The sequence below is a fragment of the Dipteris shenzhenensis genome, chromosome 18 (assembly GCF_047967505.1).
Source record: "Dipteris shenzhenensis isolate YYH24624 ecotype China chromosome 18, Dip_SZ_1.0, whole genome shotgun sequence".
Lineage (NCBI taxonomy): Eukaryota > Viridiplantae > Streptophyta > Polypodiopsida > Gleicheniales > Dipteridaceae > Dipteris > Dipteris shenzhenensis.
The window spans coordinates 47193407-47216481 of NC_141613.1; the positions used below are offsets into that span (position 1 = coordinate 47193407).

A 23075-nucleotide genomic window follows, 5' to 3' on the forward strand; every position below is an offset into this window, starting at 1 on the left:
GTGAATGGATACCAATGAAGCAAATCACAAAATAATTCTAGAAAGAAAACAAATCTCTAAAAACCATCACACAAAAGCAGCTACCACTACAACCCGCTAATTCAAGGACAATACATAGGGCACAAGGGTGAACAATGGCAACCATCACATTCGATCCAACAAACATTCAAAGCCATGGCTTAGCATACATCGTGCTTTTCTGAATTTATTGCCTGACAAACTTATACTGGCTCAATAATTATAAGAAAAGCACATCAAAGTCGACAAGGTTGTCATGGAAGAAATTGCATGATCGCACACCGAAGTAAGCTAGCAGTGTCTCTCTAGAGAAACCTTCCGTTGCAAAAAGCAATGCACACAATCCCTAAACACAATGTCACTGAACTGCCATGTCCAAGAGACATGAACCTGATGGCTGCTGACATCCTATGCCTACAAGAAAAAAGAAGAAAAATGGTAGCAGGACCATTAGCAAGCACATTCGACAACATGCTTCGCTGGGTAAACCATCCGATACAATTCAACACATGAAGTAATCATTAGTGATAATACATCCTGAACCTGAAGCACTAAACTTCACCTTCCCCACACCTTCTACCTTGGTAGGCCTAGTGAAAATTTTCACCTTGTTATAAATGCAGTTTTCAAAAGTTCTTCTAATCATAGCTCGTTACTTTTCAGATATATCTATGGACAATGTCTCTTACCAATTTGGTTGTGATTTCATTGGAATAGCAACTTAGTGCCCCATTTTTAATCCTCCATATGAGGAGAGCATTAGGGTTTGATACCTTATGTATAAACATGCGCGCACGCGCACACACACACACACACTACACACAAATGTGTGTATGTATGAGAACATACATGCTTCCCACCTCTTTCTTGGTAGCAATGTCGTTACGTGATTCTAGTCAATCATATGTTTTTTGTTTTCTTCAATTTTCTCCAATCTCGTTTGAAATCAGTTAAGTATACTACATGTACCAAGCAATATCATGTAAAACAATTTGGAATTGTCTACTTAGATAATCTATGAGCGTATACAGTCCTTTTAGTTGGTACACAAGAACCATTTCTTCTTAGAAGTATACCTTCACAATATAGATTCTAATAATCTTGAATGGTATATAGCATGATTCTTTTTGTCTTGCTCACTAAATTTTTCCAAAATGTATATATGGTGTATAGTTATAGTGCAAGCATGCATCTTAGATGTTTAGTTATGAATCCCATAATATCTGCTCATGACTCATTGTTTGAGTTTTCTAGCTCAGTGTTATCATGATTTCAAGGTTGTTATGAAGAAAACTTCAATCATCTTTATGTTTTCAAATTATATTTCCTAGCACATGACAAGTGTTACATTAGGATGTCCCAAAAACCTTTGCACTTCTATTATTTTTGCAACCCCTTCTGCCCTAGACTATTGATTAGATCAGAGGGTGTTCTCGGTGATTGAATACGTCTTGGTATATTGGCGGTCATTTGGGAACTTAGTGCGTGACTAGTAGAATTTTAGAGCTTGGCTAGTGTAGATGTGGACTCCCTGATGCACAAATCCTATGGATTTACCTATCTCTAACAAGGTTTACTGTGCAGTCACCCAATCCATCCATCCATCCATGAATAGTAGATCTGCCTCCATTCCTAGTGCGTGTTATTTCAGCTTGTAGAGGCAATTCTCTAATATAGTGTGCCTATCTGCTGAAACAGCTATTATAGAGCTTGTGGCCTATTCACAAGATATAGTTGCCATGTTTTGTTGGAGGGTCCTTAGAGTCCAATATAGACATGGAATGCTAGTAATATGAGCCTATTGTAGAACTCTTTGACGTCAAGTTCAAATTTTGGCAAACTTGAGACATAAACATTGACTCCTCCTCTACTCCTCCCATGCTCCAACTCCTAGCTGAGATGAACTCCATGGCCCAGTCTAGGGGGTTGGATATCAATGTGGAGTCTCCCACAAGTTGATCTTATTCAAACAAACCAAAGGAGGTGCCTCTCTAGCCACCATTCACCTTCAACCAGTTTTGCGAGGGTGCTAGCCTTGACTGATCATAGCATTTCGAGGTTTGCTTAGATGACTTCAAAGTAAAAGCAAATTTATTCCTTAGAGGATAATCTACAATTTTGCCTTCTATGTTGTTTGGGCGCCATTAGAATCTCAAGAAAGAGGGTCCCGTGTAGATTGTCATTTTTTAATCTGTGTTGATTGAGGAGATGTAGATCTTGACATTGGTCGGGAAGGAGCTCACAAATTTCTCACTTTCATCACTAAGAGGAAAGAACATGGATTCTAGTGTTTACCTCACGTCTTTTAAGAAATAATACAAAAACTACTTTCTGCCCAAAAAAAAAGGTGATAGAAGCCCTCCTTGAATGGATTTGTCTACATTCAATGCATATGTAAATGCTTAGGTTTTTAACTCTATTCCTTTCTACAAAAGAAACTTTACGTTTTGTATCTGTCTTTGGGGTAAGTTCTCAATGTCCACCCTAGTTATGATCTAGCAAGAACATTTCCAATAAGAGTGACACTGGCTACTGTGCGATTCACTAGTGTCACCAATAGTCTATACAAGCACACTTTCCTTCCTAGATTGCCCATGATGGTCCTTACGAACCCCAAGATTCTTGAAAACATGTATGGGTGTCCCCTTACGTATATTGATTACGGCACAAAAGATAGCCATCTTCTCGCTGTGCTCACATAACCCATCTTTTGTTCCATCAATGGGTATGTCTAGTGACACCCGAAGCAATTTGTGACATGCCATCCATTTCTCAATTTGACTAAATATCTTTCAGCTTGGCACATATATATATACATTTACTTTGGGAATCTCTTCTATCCCACTCCAGAAAACGAATGCACAATACTGCCAATGTTAATCCACCATTGTCTTTCATGCCTGTTCTTTCACTCTCATCGCCTCAACCTTCTTCTCTTCATCCTGCATGTGAGCATCTGCATAAATGTTAGACATCAAGATGTAAGCTGCAGCATCCTTTTCATCCAATTGCACTGCATGTTCAAAGGCCAGTCTTCCAAGCTCCACATTACCACACTTTTGACAAGCACCCAACACTGTATGCCACACCACAAGATTAGGACAAAAAGGCATCTTCTTCACTATCTCTACTGCCTCGTCTACTTGGCCTGTACGGCAAAGGAGATCAACCATGCCAATGTAGTGCTTGATAACTGGAGTAATGCCATAATCTTTGCTCATGGCCTCAAAGTACTTCTGGCCCTTATCTACTAGGCCTACGTGACTGCATGCAGCAAGAACAATAGAAAATGTGATCCCATCTGGTTTTATCCCTTCTCCTTTCATTCTCTCGAGCATATGGAAAAGAATTTCACTTTCTCCTAGCTGGGCACATCCTGCCATCAGTGCATTCCATGAGACTTCATTTTTAGCTGGCAGGCTGTGAAACGCCGCCTGTGCTTCTGCAAGCAATCCACATTTGGCATACATGTCCACCAAGGTGCTACCAACCAAAATATCTCTTTCCAGCCCCTTCTTAGCAACCTCTGCATGTATTTCTTGGCCTTCGTCTATAGCTCCTATAGTGCCACAAGCTTTCAAGCTGCAGGTAAATGTGACAGCATCTGGAGAGAGACCCTCCAGTTGCATCTGCTCAAGACAGTTCAGCCCTACCTCACGACGTTCATGCTCGGCATAACCCTGGATTAGTGCAGTCCACGAGACCACGTCCCGAACTGGTAGCTTGTCGAACACTTCCTGTGCTTCCACAAGTGAGCCACATTTGGCATACATATTCACCAATGTGTTGCCAACAAAAGGATCTCTCTCCAACCCCTTTCTGGCAATCTCACCATGCATTTCTCGGCCCTTGTCTATGGTTCCTATGTTGCCACAAGCTTTCAAGCTGCAACTAAATGTAACTACATTTGGAGAGAAACCATCCAGACACATCTGTTCGAGACATTTCAGAGCTTCCTCACCAAAACCATGTTCAGCATATCCTGTGATTAGCGCATTCCATGAGACCTGGTCTTGACATGGCAGGCTGTCAAACGCTTCCTGTGCTTCTGCAAGCGAGCCACATTTGGCATACATATCCACCAAGGTGTTTCCAACAAAACGATCCTTTTCCAGCCCATTTCTGGCAATCTGTATGTGTATTTCTCGGCCCTTGTTTATGGCTCCCATGCTGCTACAAGCTTTCAAGCTGCACACGAATGTGACAGCATCTGGAGAGAGACCCTCCATTTGCATCTGTTTGAGACAGTTCAGCACTTCCTCACCAAGTCCCCGCTCTGCATAGACTGACATCAATGCAGTCCATGCAAACTCGTTTCGAACCGGCAGCATGTCAAATGCTGCACGAGCTTCTGCTAGTGAGCCACATTTGGCATACATATCCACCAAGGCGCTGCCAACACAAAGATTTCTTTCCAGCTCTTCCATAACAATCTTGGCATGTATTTCTCTGCCCTTCTCTATGGCTTGTATGCTACCACAAGCTTTCAAGCTGCAAACAAATGTGATGGCATTTGGTGAGACACCATGAAGTTGCATCTCTTTGAGACAGTTCAGCGCTTCCTCACCAAGGCCATGCTCGGCATAACCTGCCATTAGTGCATTCCACGAGACCTCATTTCGAACTGGCATCTTGTCGAAAGCTTCTCGAGCTTGTGCAAGCAAGCCACATTTAGCATACATATCCACCAAGGTGCTGCAGACAAAAAGGTCTCTTTCCAGTCCCTTTCTGGCAATGTCAGCGTGTATTTCTTGGCCTTCTTTTGCATCTTTCAACCTAGCACATGCCTTCAGCACAGCCAGGAAAGTACACTTATCAGGATACACAGAATCCTCTTGCATTTTATGATAGAGGTTGAGGGCAAGTTGTGAATCTCCAGATTCAACATACCCCTTGATGAGACAAGTCCAACAATACACATTCCTATCGACCAATTTGTTGAAAAGCTGCTCAGCATCGGAGATGCTTCCAACTTGGACCAACATTGGGACAAGGTAGTTGCCAAAAGACCTATGATCGTCCAGCCCTCTTTTGCACATGTACGCATATAAGCGCTTGGTGTGCGCTACATTTTTCAATGTTCTGCACTTATGCAAGATGCACGTAAGGTTCTCAACAGAAGGCAGCTGTGACATCTGTTCCACAGAGGTGAGAGCCTCCTCTAAGCTGGAGCCACCCTTCTCGCTCAGTTGTTGAGCATTCACCCGTATCCCTGACATGAAGCCGTTCTTGCCACACTATTCCACCAAGAGACAGTCTTGGACCTGACCAGTCGATGCTTTGGCCTTTTTCTGGAGTCTTTAACCCAATCTGGATTGTACCATCCCTTATATTTCTTGGGTTTGTCTATTGCAAAAATTCACAAGAGACTCGTCAGAGTAGCCAATTCCCAGGTCCAGCAGTATATCATTCACTTCCAAGTTCCAACTCATCGCGCACTTGCTTTGCTCCCCCGGTTGTCCCAAAACTGGGAGGAATCCGCGAAGTGCCAAGAGTAAGGACAGTCCCCCTCGACCGATGATATAATTAAATTCGAGGTCCATCTTAGAAAAAGAGAGGACGGAAGTACCTGAACGTGAGCGTTCCTCCAAAACGACCGTGTCACTGTGGTCCATCGAAGAATTAGGAAGTGATTGACTGCGCAGTTGAGCTGCAACCACAATCGAATTGTGGATCTCCGCAGGACCATGCTGCTGAGAGGTGATGCATGCGGTTGCATGAGGTGTATGGCAGGAAGCTGTGCTGCCGTCGATCAAAGGAAACCACAATAGAGTCACTAGGGGTGCACCTCTAGTTGTAGCCAGAGTGAAGTTTAGCTAGCATGTAAGTTGCTGAGTAATCTTCGGTGACCTATCCATACACTGTTGGGCTTGATAACTTGAGAGACTTTGTAGTCTAGTGGTTAGGGTGGTGGAAGCGTGTGAGATGTGGGTCCATCTGGTGTTGAAGTCGCCAAGAATAACAATAGAGATATATTTGTCTAAGGCTGTTTACACACCGCCAAAGGGTGCCCAAAGTGTGGGCACCCAAAAACATTCATGGGCGGGTTGGAATGGGCACCTCCCGTTACTCACCGACTGCCCATTGTGAGATCGTTAAAAAATGGTGCCCATGGATGGGCACCCCTTTTACACACTGCCCAAGTACAAACCCCTTCTGTAAAAATGAGGGCCCGGCTGGGTGTGGAGCTCGGGGACCCAAATCGTTAAGGTGATTGGCTGAATCCACCCCTGCCCATCAGCTTGGCTGCCCAAGGAAGGCCTTTCTCAGGGCATGACGTGGACTCCACGTCAAATTAAAAGGTCTAAGCTTGGGCACTGTATGTGTAAAGAGGTGCCCACCCAAACCTTAAATGGTGGCTTTCTATTGGTCCAAACGGCCACCCAACGTTGGACGCCCTTTGGTGTGTAAAGGGCCTAATTCTAATCGGGGTTGCTAGATTGCAGCACGGAAGTCAGCGATGTGTGTTATGGGAGATTTGTATATGCCACTGACTTGGATTTTGTCATGTGTTTCTTTTTGAATGTGGCACTTACGATTGCAATACCAGTTGTTGTTGTTGTGTTGTTGTACATGTTGTGTTGGACTGTATAGAAGGGATATGGCATGCAAAGCATGAAATTTCATTGAATGTGGCTGTGAGCGGTGTCGTTCTCCTTTTGGTTTCTTGATGTTAGTGGGGCCGTGAGATTGTCATCTGCTGGTATGCTTGATATGTGCATTTAGCGATTCTCTGTTTAGGGATTAGATGATTCTGCATGCAATCGTGAAATCTCATCAAGCACAACTCTACCAACTTTGATGTGTTTTGCTTCCAGCTTGTTCAATAGGAACAAGTTGTCCATGCAAGAAATGCAAGACCACTTGCAATGTAGGCTAAGCCGTGGCTTTGAATGTTTGCTGAGTCGAATGCGTCACTTGCCATTTTCAGGCCTTGTGCCCTATGTATTATCCTTACGTTGGCAGGTTGTAGTGGTAGTTGCTTTTGTGTAATTGTGTATAGGGAATTCTTGCCTACTTGGAATTCTTTTGTGAGAGTTTGGATCCAATGGTCAAGATCAAAACCCTACCGACTCTAGCTATTAAGAAAAAGCTAAAACCCTCCCAACTCTAGCTATTAAGAAAAAGCTAAAACCATTCCCATTGAGAGTGCTTGGTCCATGTTATGCTCCAAAGTAGAACAAGATGGGGGAGCAAAAATAGCTTGGGTAGGTGTGCATTGGTGCCTATTTTTTAATTTGTTTGCAATCAATTTGCTTGTGTGAATACTGTTGGTTTGATTATTTCGTAGGCGTTGTCCATTTGTATTTGCTTGTGTGAGTTTTACTGCCCTTTAATTTAATCAAGGCCGGTTTCATTGGTTCCATCGCCGGGACATCACCAACTTCCTCAAGGGGGTGAGTCCATTGAGGAGACATCACCATCTTCTTTAAGGAGGTGAGACTATGGTGTTCTCTGGTGCAAGTATTGCTTGCTGTAACTGAGTTGCAGCAAGGAGAATTCAGCAATTGTCATACAGTGACGAGGATTGGAATAGGGGACACACGTCCTCTCAAGATGGACAATCTTTGTTTGAAAGAGCTTTTGTTAATGATGATCAGAATGCTGATAGGCGGCCTTATGGACCTATGCCATTGAATGGAAAGCCATTAGTCGTGCCAAATGGACAGGATGCTCCATTGCAACAGTTTATTCATAGTCCTGGTATTGCTATGCATGGCCATGTCAATGGTTTTCAGCACGCAAATTAGGGACAGCAAGTCATTCCGCATCCCTTAGTGCATCCAGGATATTTTCATGGTGATTCTGTGTTTCAAGCAGTGGCTGGCCAAGTTGGGGATGGTCAAGGAATGCTTGAAAATCACCCTGTTGGTTTTCAGCCTGTAATGCAAGGTATGTAAGGGATTATGCTTGGGGATATGCAGGTCGGAATGCATAGAGTTATGAATGAAAACACTGGCATACAGCCAGGAATGCAAAATGGAATGCATGGCATTCTGGGAGCTCTTGTAGGCATGCTTGGTATACACGGTACAGGGGCTGGTATAGCAAACCATGCTATACCAGAATTGGTATACACGGTACTGGGGCTGGTAATGGCAATGTTGGTCAAGCTGTTGTTGTCCACTATGACGTATGTGGGAACAACATTGGTGCAATTCTCTTGCAGAACGGACGGGTTGTTGCCTACGAGACTAGAAGGTTGCAAGATGCTAACAGAAATTTGCAAGTATATGAGGAAGTTGCTACCTTGAGATATTTTGCTCACTCAGGTTGTCTGAGAAGAATATGCGTTGAGTCCTGAGTTGGATGCAATGAAGGACTAGTATGCAGAGGATGGAAATCCTGCAAGGTTCTATGATCAGTTGTCTGATGGACAGCAGCATTTGCATTATATCTCAGAGATGGATTCCTTCAAATGTATGGTCCAGACAGGCTCAGATATCTAGAAGTCGCTTGGTGACATTGTATGTTCCACCCGAGGTACTGCTTGCTGACAATATACCTGCCTTGGGACTTCTATGATCAGTGTACTAGTCACTATGAGGTTTTCGCAGTGTATATGGATTGCTACCCTAGGCTCTGAACAATCATATATGCTATGACAGTTTGTAATACATACTTTAGTGATGGTGTATTCACATGTATTTTAGACGCAATCGAGGACACTTGCCATGTTTCAAGAGGGGTATGTCACGAGGGCATGATTTCTTGCACATGCATATTGACCTGCATGTGGGCAGGACCCTAGGAAAACAAGGAGCGAGGGCATGGGTTGCTTGATGTTCTAGAACCCCTAGCCATTGTGCCTTGGGGGTGAATTTTGTGGTTTTGACCAACAAACAGGCAAAGAGGTTAGGAATAATCTCTCTTAGGAATCCTCAATGTTGTGCATCTCCAACATGCAAGTCCTACATGCAACTCCTACTTGCAAGTTCTACATACGATTCCTACATTCAATTTCTACATATTAGTCCTACATGCATGTTCTACATGTAAGTTCTATATGCAATTCCTACATGCAACATGCAACTCCTACATGCAACTTCTAGATGCAAGTTCTACATGTAGAGAGAGAATGTATTCAATTAATACATGCAGAGAGAGAAGCTCAAAAGATGGGGTCTAGTGAATGGCAGTTGCCCTCCTTCCCCCTACTCTTACTCTTACACCTTCTTCCTCTCCCACTCCTATGCTTCCCCTAAACCCTTAGTCACTCAACCCTTGACCACCATGATCTACGAGAAAGACGAGTTCTCCACCAAATACTCTATCCTGAACCTTAGATCCTCATTCTGAACCCTGAACCTCTTCTAGACATTGGAATCTCCTTCTAACCCCTGAACCTCTCTCTAACCCTCAAACTTCTCCTAAACCCTTCAACCCCTAATGAAGGCGAAAGCCTTCATTACCCCAATCATGATGATGCACGTTCCTTTAATACATGCATACACTATGTTTTCTTACCACACTTGAGCCTACGTCTCTCACCGAAATACTACCCGAGGTCCTCGACACCGATATTAGGTGATAAAAAGCCTTGGAACCCTGCATACTGAGAATACTTAACTATTCCTACAAGGTTGCTTTGGTAATCACCTAGAAGAAATTCACATTAGGCAAGAGGCACCGACAGGAGACGAGAGGGCTCACACACGAGATAATTCACGTGAACCGTCCGCCGTGGTACTACGGCCGGCCACTGTACGGTCTCATTATGATGGCTGCATGTACAAGCTAGAATGTACGACTACTGCAGTACGGACAGTCCGTACGTAGAGATTAAAAGCACTTGTACAGGCTAGAGCTGTATGGAAGGATTCGACTGTTGTTGTATGGACAACACGAGTTCCAAAGCTGAGTGCAGCATGTATAGATTGCAGTTATGACGGTCAGCTGTGAATGGAGAGTTAGCCTGTCTTCTAGTTCCTTTGTGGGCTGTGTGCACACGAGAGCCAAGGTTGTACGAGCAGCGTGGATAGAAAGCTCTCCGGGTGTATACTTGTGCATAAGCTCGTGCTGAGTCTATTGCCTTGGAATTGGCTGGTCAAGATTGCAATTATCCATTGTCTTGAATGCATCAGTGTCTCGGGGGAGTACTTGTGGTAGATAGAGGAACTGTGGGATCCAAAAAGACTTGCTAGTAACAGTTCTGAGGCATATGTAAGTACTCGGGATAATTTTTGGATGCCTTTTTCCATGATGGTGCAGAGCAGAGGACTGTAAAGGTTATGTTTTGGGCTGGGAGGCCTTCTGGGTTGTGAATTACCCATGGAGCAAGTGATTTCAGCCTGTGTGTAATTTGCTCATGTTGAAATTAAAGAGGTGAATAGCCAAGAAGGCACTCAAGGCAGCTAAGGGGGACTGTGTGACCAAGTATTGGTTGCTAGTTCCTGAGCTGAATGCTAATGTTTTGGAACTGAAATGGATGCCTATTTGCCATGTTTGGTTGGGACCATTCTCAGCAGAGAACATGCATTGTTTGTTGATGCCTAATGGGCTATGTAATGCCTTTGACGCCCAAGGGATGGCACTTGTATGACTGTCTTATTGTTGGCTGTGTTGTGAAGCCAGTTCTCTTATGGGTATTAAGTTGGTGTCTCAGGATATATACTGACAATAGGGTGAGAGACTATTGGTAATGACAGTCCTCAACAGTGGAGAAAGCTTATGTATGCTTTCTTTTTCTTCTTTGAGCAGATAGTTTTTTTTTGGGCACTAGTGACAGCTTTGGGGAATTGTGTGGCCAAGTGTGGTTACTAGTGACAGTTCCAGGCTGTGTCCAAGCTTCTTGGAATGGGGATGAAGACCTACTGCCAAGAGTGGTGAGAGCAGTGAACAGTAAAGGCTATGCAGCGTATGTGGATGCCCAATGGGATGTGGAATGCCCCAGATGTAAGAAAGATTGTAACCTTTATGTAGCCTGGGATTCTGGGCCTCTCACTTAAATAAAGAAATCCCGAAAGGGGCGCCAAGGTTTTGGGCCAATCTGTGTCTTTGTCTTGGTGCAGGGGCACTCTAGCTACCAGTCTGCTAGTAATACTTTTGCTGAATTGTTAATGTAACAGTTACTTGTTAGTTTTACTGCCCTTTAATTTAATGAAGGCCGGTTTCAGACACTGGCTAGTAAAGATGTTACCAATAGTCCCCACAAGCATACTTTCCTTCAAGGTATGAAAGCGCTTGCATAAAAAATAATGGTTAGAAAATTTATCTCTGATACACTGCAATGGCTGCATTACCGTCATTACCCTGGATTCTTAACGACCTGTATGTGTGTCCCCTTGAGGGTATTGATTGGGAAAATGCAATAGCCAGCTTCTTACTATGCCCACCCTTCTTTGCACCAACACGATTTCAGGTGACACGCCATTGCAAAATCTGATACATACCCTTCCTCCCTAATTTTCAGGGAAAGACCTTTTATCTTTGCACATATGGTTTTGCTTTAGAAATGTCATATATCCCCCACCAAAACAAAATTCACAACAGCACCCATGTCAGTCTGACTCTGTCCTGGCTTCTTCCATGCTGCTTCTTTCGCTCACTGCCTCGACATTCTTTTCTTCCTCCTACATGTGAGCATCTGCATAGATGTTCGACATTAAAATATAAGCTGAAGCATCCTTTTCATCCAACTGTAATGCATGTTCAAAGGCTAGTCTTCCAAGCTCCACATTACCCCACTTTTGGCAAGCACCCAACACTGTATACCACACCATAGAATTAGGGCGGAGAGGCATCTTCTTCACCATAGCTACAGCCTCCTCTAATTGTCCTGCACGGCCAAGGAGATCAACCATACCAACGTAGTGCTCAATAGTTGGAGTAATGCCATAGCCTTTGCTCATGGTCTCAAAGTACTTCTGGCCCTTATCCACTAGACCAGTGTGACTACATACAGTAAGGACAATAGAGAATGTGACCCCATCTGGCTTTATCCCTTCTCCTCTCATTCCATCCAGCAAATGGAAAACAATTTCACTTTCTCCTACCTGCGCATATCCTGCCATTAGTGCAGTCCATGAGACTATGTCTTGAACTGGCAGGTTATCAAATGCATTCCATGCTTCTGCAAGCAAGGCACATTGAGCATACATATCCACCAAGGCGTTGCCAACAGAAACATACCTTTCCAACCCGTGTCTGGTAATCTGGCTGTGTACTTCTCGGCCCTTGTTTATGGCTCCTATGCTGCTGCAAGCTTTCAAGCTGCACACAAATGTCACGGCATCTAGAGAGAGACCCTCTAGTTGCATCTGTTCAAGGCACTTCAGCGCTTCCTCCCCAAACCCATGCTCAGCATATCCTGCCATTAGTGAAGTCCACGAGACTACATCCCAAACTGGCAGCTTGTGAAACACTTCCCGTGCTGCTGTAAGCCAACCACACTGGGCATACATATCCACCAAGCTGCTGCCAACAAAAAGATCTCTTTCCAGCCCCCTTCTGATGATCTCCGTATGTATGTCATGACCCTTGTCTATGGCTCTTATGCTACCACAAGCTTTCAAGCTGCACCTTAATGTGACAGCATTTGGAGAGAGACCATCCAGTTTCATCTGTTCAAGACAATTCAGAGCTTCAAAACCAAGTTCATGCTCGGCGTATCCTGCCATTAATGCATTCCACGAGACCTCATCTTGAACTGGCAGTTTGTCAAATGCTTCCTGTGCTTCTGCCAGCGAACCACATTTGGCATACATATCTACCAAGGTATTGCCTATAAAAAGATCTCTTTCCAGCCCCTTTCTGGAAATCTCAGCGTGCATTTCTCGGCCCATCTTTATGGCTCCTGTACTGCCGCAAGCTTTCAAGCTGCAAACAAATGTAGCAGAATCTGGAGAGAGTCCCTCCACTTGCATCTCTTCAAAACAGTTCAGCGCTTCTGCACCAAGCCCCTGCTCAGCATATCCTGCCATTAGTGCATTCCATGAGACCTCGTTTCGAATTGGCAGCTTGTCCAATGCTTCTCGAGCTTCTGCAAGGGAGCCACATTTTGCATACATACCCACTAAGGTGTTGCCAACAAAAAGGTCACTTTCCAGTCCCTTTCTGGCAATGTCAGAGTGTACTTCTTGGCCCTTTTCTATAGCTCGTAGGATGCCACAAGCTTTCAAGCTGCAAACAAATGTGACAGCATCTGGAGAAAGACCCTTCTGTTGCATCTGTTCGAGACAGTTCAGCGCTTCCTCACCAAGCCCATGCTCAACATACCCTGCCATTAGTGCATTCCATGACACCTCATTTTGAGCTGGCACCTTGTCAAACGCTTCTTGTGCCTCAGCAAGCAAGCCACACTTCGCATACATATCCACCAAGGTGCTGCCAAGGAAAAGATCTCTTTCCAGCCCCTTTCTGGCAATTTCAGAGTGTATTTCTTGGCCTGTTTCTGCATCTTTCAACCTAGCACAAGCTTTCAGTATTGCCAGGAAGGTAAATTTATCCGGATGTATAGAATCCTGCAGCATTTTATGGTAAAGGTTGAGGGCATGTTGTGATTCCCCACATGCAACATAACCCATGATGAGAGAAGTCCATGAATACACATTCCGATCAACCAACTTGTTAAAAAGTTGTTGAGCCTCGTACATGCTTCCAACTTGGACCAACATTGGAATGAGGTAGTTCCCAAGAGATCTAAGATCTTCCATCCCATTTTTGCACATGTAGGTATACAAGCGCTTGGTATACGTTGGATTCTTCAAGGTTCTGCATTTATGCAAGACGATTGTAAGGTTCTTAACTGAAAGTGGCCCGGGCATGCGTTCCATAGACGTGAGTGCCTCCTCTAAGTTGAGCATTTCCCTGTCACTCCTCTTGCGCAGTTCTTGTGATGTATAGGCCAGTTTTGTTTTAGACGTGAAGCCAGCCTTGCCACACTCTTCAACCAAGCCATGTTTCTGGGCCTGATCAACGGGTGCTTTGGCCTTTTTCTGGACCAAGTCTTTAACCGAACCTGGATTGCACCAGCCGTCCATCCATAGCGACTCGTCGCTAATCTTATGCTTGAAGTCTAGAGAGCTCGGGTTCCTCTGCTATTAAGATTCACAACAGACTCATCAGACTAGCCAATCTAAGGCTTTACCTGTGCAAAACATTCAGTGCAAACACGTCGCACGCTTACTTTGCTCTCTCGGTTGTCCCGCCAGTGAGAGGGGTTTGTAAAGTAATCCTTCCATAAGCGCTCGGTCCCTGAGTTACGAACACCATAACGACAACCAATTGGGTCATGTAGAGACGGAAAGAACTGTCCAACAACAATTTCGAAAAGACTGCAGTACCTGGACGGGAAGATTCCTCTACCACAGTTCCACTGTGGGCAAGGGAAGCCATCGGAAAGGTAGAGCTTGATAAAATGCGCAGATGAGCAGCTAGCCAGCAGGAGGGTGGATCTTCGTTACGAGAAAACCCAGGAGGGTAAATTGCGTGAGACGTATTACAGGGATGTATGCCTCCATTGGAGTGTGTGTTCATCTTGAACACTGAGAGACTTGCAAAAGGCAAAGGATGGTTCACCGCTTGGCAATAATTCGCCAAGTGGCATTCTGCATTCCCTCCGTGCACCTCCACGAAGCCAACATCAGACTCTGTAATGGGAGGTGAATGAAATGGGTGTATGGCGCTTTGGATGCACATCCACGGAGACAACATAGGACTCTCTAATGGGAGACTGTCTGCTGACATCAGATTGTGGCATCGAACGCCAACTACTAACATGAGAGGGTCCAAAACCCATTCGACACGTGGATTTCAAAAAGACCTGTCACCTCCTTTATGTTCGAGCGTGCATCTTTCGGCAGGTGTTGCCTTCTTTTACTCTTTCCCCATCTGAACTCTGCCCTCTTGCCCATCTTCGTTGTAGAGCCTCTAAGCAGGCAATCAAAGGTGTACTACCGTAATCAGCGGTGGCACTACTCTTCAATTGCTGCATGACGCTCTTTGGCATCTGTTCTTCTTGTTATGGGAAATCACCACTCGAAAGACATGATGAAGCCATCTGCAACAACTAGCTTTTTGTAGGTTTGTCTAGAGCACTGTTGTCTGTATGTGTCTAAGCCATTCAAACCTCTGCATAATCGGCTCCACATCTACTAGGCTTGTTGAACGTAACCCACTTGAGATGATGATAGCAAGTGACAAAGAAATTGAAAAATTATACTAGCATTCTCCAACACTCTAACTTTACTTTTATATTGGAGTGAGGTAAAGAGGTCCCCAAGATTGAAAAGAATTGAAAAATGTATTAGTTAGTGGAAAGGGTATGAGGGGGGTAACGTAAAAGTCCCTTTTTGTGAGAAGAGGCCCCCCCTGGCCTCATATTTATGAGGGTGAGAATTTATAACCCTTATACTCTCCTTCTATTGCAATTTATTCATGTAGCCTAGGGGTGAGACCTTGCATGTAACTATTAAAGGTTTTGATTGAGTTCAACTCCACCATTGCATGAAAATTTGAAGTTACCTCTTGGACCTTAGCTCAATTGGGGTACTCCACCTTTTCACTTAAGAGAGCGATTGAAATTCTCTATTAAAAAATAAAGGTCTTTTCAATTATCTATCTCCTTAGCTTAAGTTATATGAACAGAATAGTTTGTTGATATTGGGGGCCTTTAGAATAGGTAGATGGGAAGTATAGATGAACAATGAGCAAACTAATGGAGGAATTAAGTGAGATCCATTAGGGGGACAATGACCTTTTCCAATTGCTCAATGGTCACAGTTGTCTTTTCCTCTAGGGCTAGAGTAGATGTGACACCTCTTCCCTTCTATAGCATCAAAGGTAGCCAATATTGAGAACAAAGTAGTAAACTTGGGATTCTAGACTCTCTATTTCTTCAATATTTGGAATCTATATCTTCTCCTTTGAGTTACCTAAGGACATGTATCATGTTCTCCAGTAGCTAACTGCATCACTATTCCAAGAAGGTCAGCTGAAGGTCAGTGGGTGGCTCTTACCAGTATCCTCAACCATGTAGAAGTTGAGGGAGATGGTGATGTGGTTCACAAATATGGGGACCTCTTCAATCACCACAATGGTCCACAATTTTCACTTAGATCTTTGTGGCATACTTCCAATGCGAGTGAGATTCCACCTTTTCATGATATACAAAACTAGTAATTATAAGCAGCCCATCCACATATGTACCCTTCACTCAATAGCTATCAATCACAATGTTAAATGTGTGTGGATTTCTATATGTGTTCTTATCAATAGCCGTGATCTCATGCACTTTACCCACCTTTTTAAACTTTTGTCTTGAGAGGCTTGTTGGAGTTCCTTTTATGCATAATAGCAACTAAGAGCTAAATTTATGTAGAGAGATACTAATCTTGTAGCACACTAGGGGAGATCTCAACTAAAAAATGCCATATAGTGTTAAGAGTTAAGCATGCAATTAAGTCGGCATCAAGGGAGGTAGCCAATGGGAAGGCTTGGGCATTTAACATTTTGAGGAAACTACTCCTTGGTGGAGATCCCTCCCTTGGGAGGCCACCACTTCCCCTATCCCCACGTGCCCTTCTCCACCATTCACAATACCTAATCCCCCCAAAACCCCGCCCCCCCCCCCCCCCCCCCCCCTCTCTTTTGGTTGAAGCCTCCCCTCCTCTTGATAGGTTCCAAACCTATTTCCTTCAAAAAAATAGATTTTTTTTTTTAACAACCTAAATCTCTCCACAAGTTGATCTTATGTACTCAAACCCTCTCGCAATAGATCTTGTGGTGCTATAACAAGGCTACAAGTAGCTTCCTCTTTTTTATGATCCTTCAATCTTATGATTAGGATGAAGCCCTTTCTCCTTGGATACCACTTATGTATGTCAAAACATGAAGGATGCAAATGGTGTTCGGTTTTTGCATACGAGTTTAGGGTTATATTGTAAGTTGCATGATGCCAAATCCTATGAAAGATCTATGCCGTCCATAAAGATTATCCCATCAAAGAGCTACACCATCTATAAAAATTAGCGACAAAGTGTTAAGCACAACACACTAGCCATAAGAAACTCAAGCCAACAATGAAGGTCAAAGAGGTTTCCCAATAGAATCCCTTAGCCAAATACAATCCGACAAAGTGCCAACATGAACCTATTAGAGATAAAGTTAAAAGTCATTCATCAATAAAGATTACTTCAATCCTTATAGTTCAAGTTGGATACAATTGACCAGCAAGGATGAAATTTGTCTTTGTGTACCCAATTGGCATCAACACTTGGATAGAAATTAAATAGGACATGGACCTCAAAAAGATGCATCAAGAAAACTTACAACACCCCAGTCTTGACAAAGGTTGCACCTTTTGACAAACCACAAGATATGCCAAAGAAAATATAGATACCTCAACAACAAAATGTAGAGCATAGAAAGATTACCCCTACATCTTGTAAAGTTAGAACAAATTTCAAGCATGAAGTCGTTAGTTACAAAAAGTCTTCAACGAAAGTGCATTTGAGCCAATGTAGTTCACCAATAGAATACTCCCAATACATGATAATTATCAGGCCCAAGAAACCTAAAGTACAATCGACATAGAGACACATGCATCATTAGAGGCATAGATAATCAAAGAATGGATGCAACAAGTGGTACTGGGGAGGAAATCTTATACCATAGGACAATATGATCCATAGCCAACTTAGCACCATCCCTGGGGAGATCACTCTATAAAAATCATATAACACATTTTAAATACCCCTACGCCTAAAATTTACGGGGTCTACATCCTCTAGCATTAGTATAAATCATCACAAGAAATAGTTGTACTCAACTCAACATATGGACACTGCCATCACCACTAAGCTGCATCCAAAAGTCACTAATTGGACCTAAGACTATAAATGTAGGTCATATACATCATCATTGATAGTCTCATTCTTATCTCTATAACAAACACCTCTCTCCTCCAATAATCAATCAAACACCAAGATCTTTTGAGCCATCCATCTATTACAACATGCTTGATGCTGAAGAAGAATAAAAAACAAGCACAGGGCATATAAAGAGTCTCCCACAATCATTATCAACATGCAGTATCTTGTACCAGCCTAATGAATTAAGGATTTTCTGCATGTCTTAAGCCACTTGTCCACCACTTTCACATGGGTATCTTCCATGTATATCCTTGCTTACATGAGATACATTCATTCCTCACTACAAGTCACTCAACTCAACCCCCACACAACTCTATGAGTTTGAGTGCATCATCTACATATGCCTTCAATCCTCCTCTCAAAATGAGTAAGGAAGTGCTACTCATTTCAAAGGCTTGATAACTTACATTAGCACATATTGTCATAGATACCAAAGCTAGCAACACAATCACATAGACTTTAGAACCATGCCAAAGATGCATGGGCATTGGGATGAGCTGAACATAGTGTTTGGTGCAAAAGCAAAGAACCAAGAATTTCATCTTAAGATTGAATTCTATGGTTTGCACATGAGCTTCAATGAATCCATGGCACAATTTGTCAACAAGATCAAAATCATTATGACCCAATTAGAAGGCATAAATGCAAAAGTAGGAGAAAAGGTGATGGATTTGTAACTCACATTTGACCACCTTGCAATAACCAATGGATCATGGCACCTAGGGGGGGTGTTGAGATATGGTGCGATGAGAACATAAATTAGAGGCTAAGGTATGGTGTAGAAAGAATTAAAGTAGCCACCCAAGGATGTGGACTACATGATGAGAGGATGTGGAGCAAGGACTACCACTAGGAGAGATGTGGATCAGAGGATCCCATATGGTTTGACTATTCTAAAGGCTCTCTCTATATAAGAAGCCTATCTTTGTATTGTTCAAGTACACATATTGCAATAGATTGAGTATGCCTACTTTTGTCTCCCTCTCATGTCTTGTTTAGTGTACTTTGAGCCTCGTTAGTTCTTCCAATGATCTGGTGTAGCACGGTCTGTATCTTCCTCAACTAGCCCACTACCCACTGTGGAATGAGATCACTCAACTCCCTACTATATGCAAAGAGTACCTCCCAATACTAGTCTAACATGTGTTGAACTCATAGTGGCTTGCACAATGAGATCACTTACCCACCCACTACATGCAAACAGTAGTACCCACTTAATGGCTTCTAGAATGAGATCACTCAACAACCCATTATATGAAAATAGTACTACCCACTACATGCAAAGAGTACTACCTAGTGCTTATAAAAATGTAATTTTGATTGGCTAGAATGGCTAAATTTTGTTTAGACCTTATTATCAGGACTACATTATATTCATTTTAGTTTTAAAAGCTTTCAGCATACAATTGTGACATTGAATTGATATTTGTTGCATTGAGAATCTATTTCCCCGAAGAATTTATATCTTTATCATAACATTACACCCTTTTGAGTATCTATATTTTTAAAATTCTCAACCCCAACAATATTCATCCTCATGCCATGTCCAAATACTCAAATGTGATAGAGTATTACATTATGGTTAAATGTAGATTCCAAGATGTTTGAGTGAAAATATTACACTTGGTAGAGTCATAAAAGACTCTTAGTACAAATGGCAAAGAAAACCGTAATATATAGATCATAGAACTTGTTAAGAAACAACAATAGTTGATGCAATTCAAATAGAGTGTTATACTGGATTGCAGTGCTTAGAGCTTTTGGAGGACGTAGAAGAGTTTTTAAGGGAATAATATGTGTAAATAATGGCAGCCCAAATATGTGTCTTAGCCTAAGTTATCCATAAAATTAATGGATTAATCAAGCTAAGTTGTGCTCGATTAAATACCTAGCTTGCAACTAATATGCCCCTCCCTTTGCATCTCTGCTCTCCACTCTCTTGTTGCCCTCCCCTTTCCACTCTTCTCTCCTTAGCCCTTCCTTTCTTAACCTCCCTTCCCCTTGCCTCTCCCCTTCCCCTCTCCTCCTTACCCCCACTTGCTCTTTATCTTCTCTAATTGGTAGCAGGATGAAACATGGAGGGGGAAGGGCACTATAGTGCTAGGGATCAACATGATAAGGGGTATTGTTGTCCGTGTCCCTCCCATGTCTAGGTTCCAAGGGTGTTGGTCACCTACAGTCGTGTCATTACTAATTGTAGCATAGGTGTTCACAATTGTAGCATAGGTCCTCAGGTCGTATTCCCATGAGAGGTGTAGGCTGAAGCATGGAAAGCAGTTATCATACTCGCGTAGGTGAGAAAGAGGGCTAGATCACAATGATGGGTGGAGGCTCTTGCCTCCATGGGAGTTCAAGGGTTTAGAAGGAGGGTGTAGGGTTCAGAAGGGGAATGGTTGAGAGAGCTAACTAGGAATTCCAAGGTTTAGAGAGGGTTGCAGGGTATAGGAGGATCAAGGGGTAAAGGGGTGAGAATTAGGATCAAGGGAGGAAGGAGGATGTGGAGGGAGGAGGAGGAGGGGGGAGGAGGAGAAGGGTGGAGGAGGAGGGGGAGAGAGGAGGAGGAGGAGGAGGAGGAGGAGGAGGAGAGGGGAGAAGCAGGAGAAGGAGGAGGAGGAGGAGGAGGGAGGAAGAGGAGAGGAAGGCGAGAGGATGGGAGATTGCACAGACAGAGCATGCTATCACATTGAGGGAGCATGGACCCAAGGAGAACAAGAACATGAACACTAAAGTGAACTGAACACTGAACCCCAAAGAGTGGGAGCTTCATTCCATTAAGGGATATTTATACATATTGGTCTCTACAGAATCTGTAGGTACCTCCAGGTTGGGACCTCGTTTGTAGGAGACCTTTTGGACAAGAGTCTCTCCACTTTTTGGGGGGACCTTTTGGGTCTCTACACAAAGTGGGGGGACCTTTTGAGTCTCTACAAAGAGTGGGGGAACCTCATGAGTCCCTACACTAAGTGGGGGGACCTTTTGAGTCTCTACACAAGGTGGGGGGACATTTTGAGTCTCTACACAAAGTGGGGGGACCTTTTGAGTCCCTCCACAAAGTGGGGGGACCTCAAAAAGTGTAGGCTTTTAGTACTTCTCTCTCTAATTTTAGTCTTTTAGTATTTCTCTCTCTAATTTTAGTATTTACCTCAAAGTGTAGGCTTTTAGTATTTCTCTCTCTAGATCCTAATTTTGCAAGTCTGATTGGATCTTTTCTAGAGAGGATTTGGCTATCCTCATCCTTTAAGATTCATTATAAAATCTTTTAGGCTCAAGATATTACAAGCAGAGCTTTGCCGCTACTCTACACACACAATGATCTCATCTTTGTTGCTCTAGACTGCACTTCTGACCCTTGTTGCCACATAGTGAACATTCCCACAGACCGATTTGATTACACGTCCTGGAGTATCCGATGCTTTGAGTGGGAATTTTTTATTTTTTATTTTGAAGAGTGTTCCTTCCATGGAGTTTTTTGATTGTCAGGGTTAGTCTGATGCACCTTCTTTTGATGTGATGGTGTTGTCAAAGTAATTCTTGCCTTGTTGTTGAGTGTGTCCAAAGTTTCTCTTTTCTTGTAGATTACAATGTAGTACTCAAACTTACAAGGTTACAAGCTTCGAGAGAATCTTATCTGTAAATTTATTCACTGACGCCATGGTTGAGAAGCATGTTATTATTCATGGTTCAATCCCCAAATGGAGTTTTAACGAATGCCACTCCTTTATTTGTTTTTCCCTTCTTTCTTCAAAGACCAAAATCATCATTGGGAGCATGTTTCTTGGAGAAACTTCTCTCATGTTGGTCTTTGGAATTTGTTGAAGCTTTTCTATATTTGTACTTGAGTCGATAGGCATGTTGGCAGCTGGACTAGTATAGGAAGTTGACACTTTTCATATCTAGATATGGTTTTGGCAAAATTACAACCTCTTCATTTTGTAATATGGATGGTTGGATTGTGCAATGATGCAGGCCCCTATTGATTTGTCTGGTCTTTGGTGATGCATGTAGATCTGTATCTGATTTGCTTTTGGTCTCTTGGGTTTGATTCTTTTTTTGTGTTGAAAGCATTCCATTTATGGCTAAGATGGACTGGAGATCTTCATGTTGAGGAATATTTGTAAATGATGACTCCATGCATAGCGTGTGTCCCATTTTTGTGGATATTGGCTCACTCTTTGTATGCTCTTCACACTATTCTCAAGGCATCCATACTTCTTTTAGCACATTACATGGTTTATCAATAGTTGCAAGTGTTGTTGGTACAGGGAAATTCCCCAATTTCGTGATACATATTTTGGAAATCCATGCCCACCTTAATCTTCTATCCAAGTGTTGATGTCTATTGGGTACAAAGTGGTGCAAATCTTTCTTTTGTTTCTAGATATATTTTTTCCTTGGTTGTTTGGATTGCATATGATTGTAGGAATACTCATTGTTGTTGAAGGACCAGTGCCTTTTCTGTTGTAAGAATACTCATTGATTGCATATGATTGTAGCAATACTCATTGTTGTTGAAGACCAGTGCCTTTTCTGTTGATGGTTCCACGTTGAGATTTTGTTGGGTAGCCATTTGATTGAGTGATTTGCTTTGGATTACTCTTTGATGTTTATTGTTGAACAAATCCTTACTAGAGGGTATTCGGGTTGTCTTGATATTGTTGACTTGCCCTTTCAATTTTTGTCAAACTGTGTAGATCTTTGATATGGGTCAATGTCAATTGCTAGCACTTATTTGAGTTTATTGAGCTCCTATTTTAAGTTTGGGGAATCCTCTAGTGCATGGCCAACATGTAATTCTTCTCCCATGGTTGGCTTTTGAGATTTATCATAGAGGATGCTTTGTACATTCTTTTCATGTAGAAGTGTTGCACTTGAAGAGCCTTGGTGACCGAGATGTTCTTGAATGCCACAGTTTGGGCTTGCATCACCCAGGAGATATGTGTTACAACCTTCTAGTGTAATGCTTTGGATTTCTTCCCGCTATGTGCAATCTACTTTGTAAGGGTTGATTCTGGGTCCTCAATTGATTGCACATTCACATTGCCTTTCTTAGCTCCTTTCTTCTTCTTTTTTCTCTTTGCTTGTTGGTTGGCTTTGCATTGTGCACATGTTAGTGATAGGGGTTTCTCTTGAAACCATTTCCAAATCACCCTCATTATTGTCTAGTGCATTTGATGATTCTATAGG

The 23075-nt window shown here is 42.8% G+C and overlaps 2 protein-coding genes across 3 annotated transcripts; both read right to left on the reverse strand.

Moving 5' to 3' along the window:
* Window positions 1-2450: 2450 nt before the first annotated feature.
* On the reverse strand, window positions 2451-5505 carry LOC147891322 (pentatricopeptide repeat-containing protein At4g21300-like). The gene is made up of 2 exons (XM_087389108.1): window positions 5462-5505; window positions 2451-5364 (listed from the first exon to the last, which is right to left on the reverse strand). The coding sequence occupies exon 2, from the start codon at window positions 5235-5237 to the stop codon at window positions 2913-2915; it is 2325 nt and encodes a 774-aa protein (XP_087245234.1). The 5' UTR covers window positions 5238-5364; window positions 5462-5505; the 3' UTR covers window positions 2451-2912.
* Window positions 5506-11245: 5740 nt separating this feature from the next.
* LOC147891323 (pentatricopeptide repeat-containing protein At3g16610-like) lies at window positions 11246-14600 on the reverse strand. Of its 2 annotated transcripts, XM_087389107.1 has the most exons (4): window positions 14304-14600; window positions 14147-14214; window positions 12151-14054; window positions 11872-12025 (listed from the first exon to the last, which is right to left on the reverse strand). In XM_087389107.1, exons 1-4 carry the CDS (start codon window positions 14494-14496, stop codon window positions 12001-12003), a joined length of 2190 nt encoding a protein of 729 aa, XP_087245233.1. In that variant the 5' UTR covers window positions 14497-14600; the 3' UTR covers window positions 11872-12000. The 2 variants fall into 2 exon arrangements, with proteins under 2 accessions (XP_087245232.1, XP_087245233.1); XM_087389106.1 differs by having other exon boundaries at window positions 11246-14054.
* Window positions 14601-23075: the final 8475 nt, after the last annotated feature.

Coding starts and splice junctions, on each gene's coding strand:
- LOC147891322 (XM_087389108.1), bottom strand. CDS start 5,237: ATGTCAGGGATACGGGTGAATGCTCAACAACTGAGCGAGAAGGGTGGC.
- LOC147891323 (XM_087389106.1), bottom strand. CDS start 14,496: ATGAACACACACTCCAATGGAGGCATACATCCCTGTAATACGTCTCAC. Junction 14,215..14,303: donor AGAGGAATCTTCCCGTCCAG/GTACTGCAGTCT, acceptor TTCGTAACTCAG/GGACCGAGCGCTTATGGAAG. Junction 14,055..14,146: donor GGGACAACCGAGAGAGCAAA/GTAAGCGTGCGA, acceptor TCTTAATAGCAG/AGGAACCCGAGCTCTCTAGA.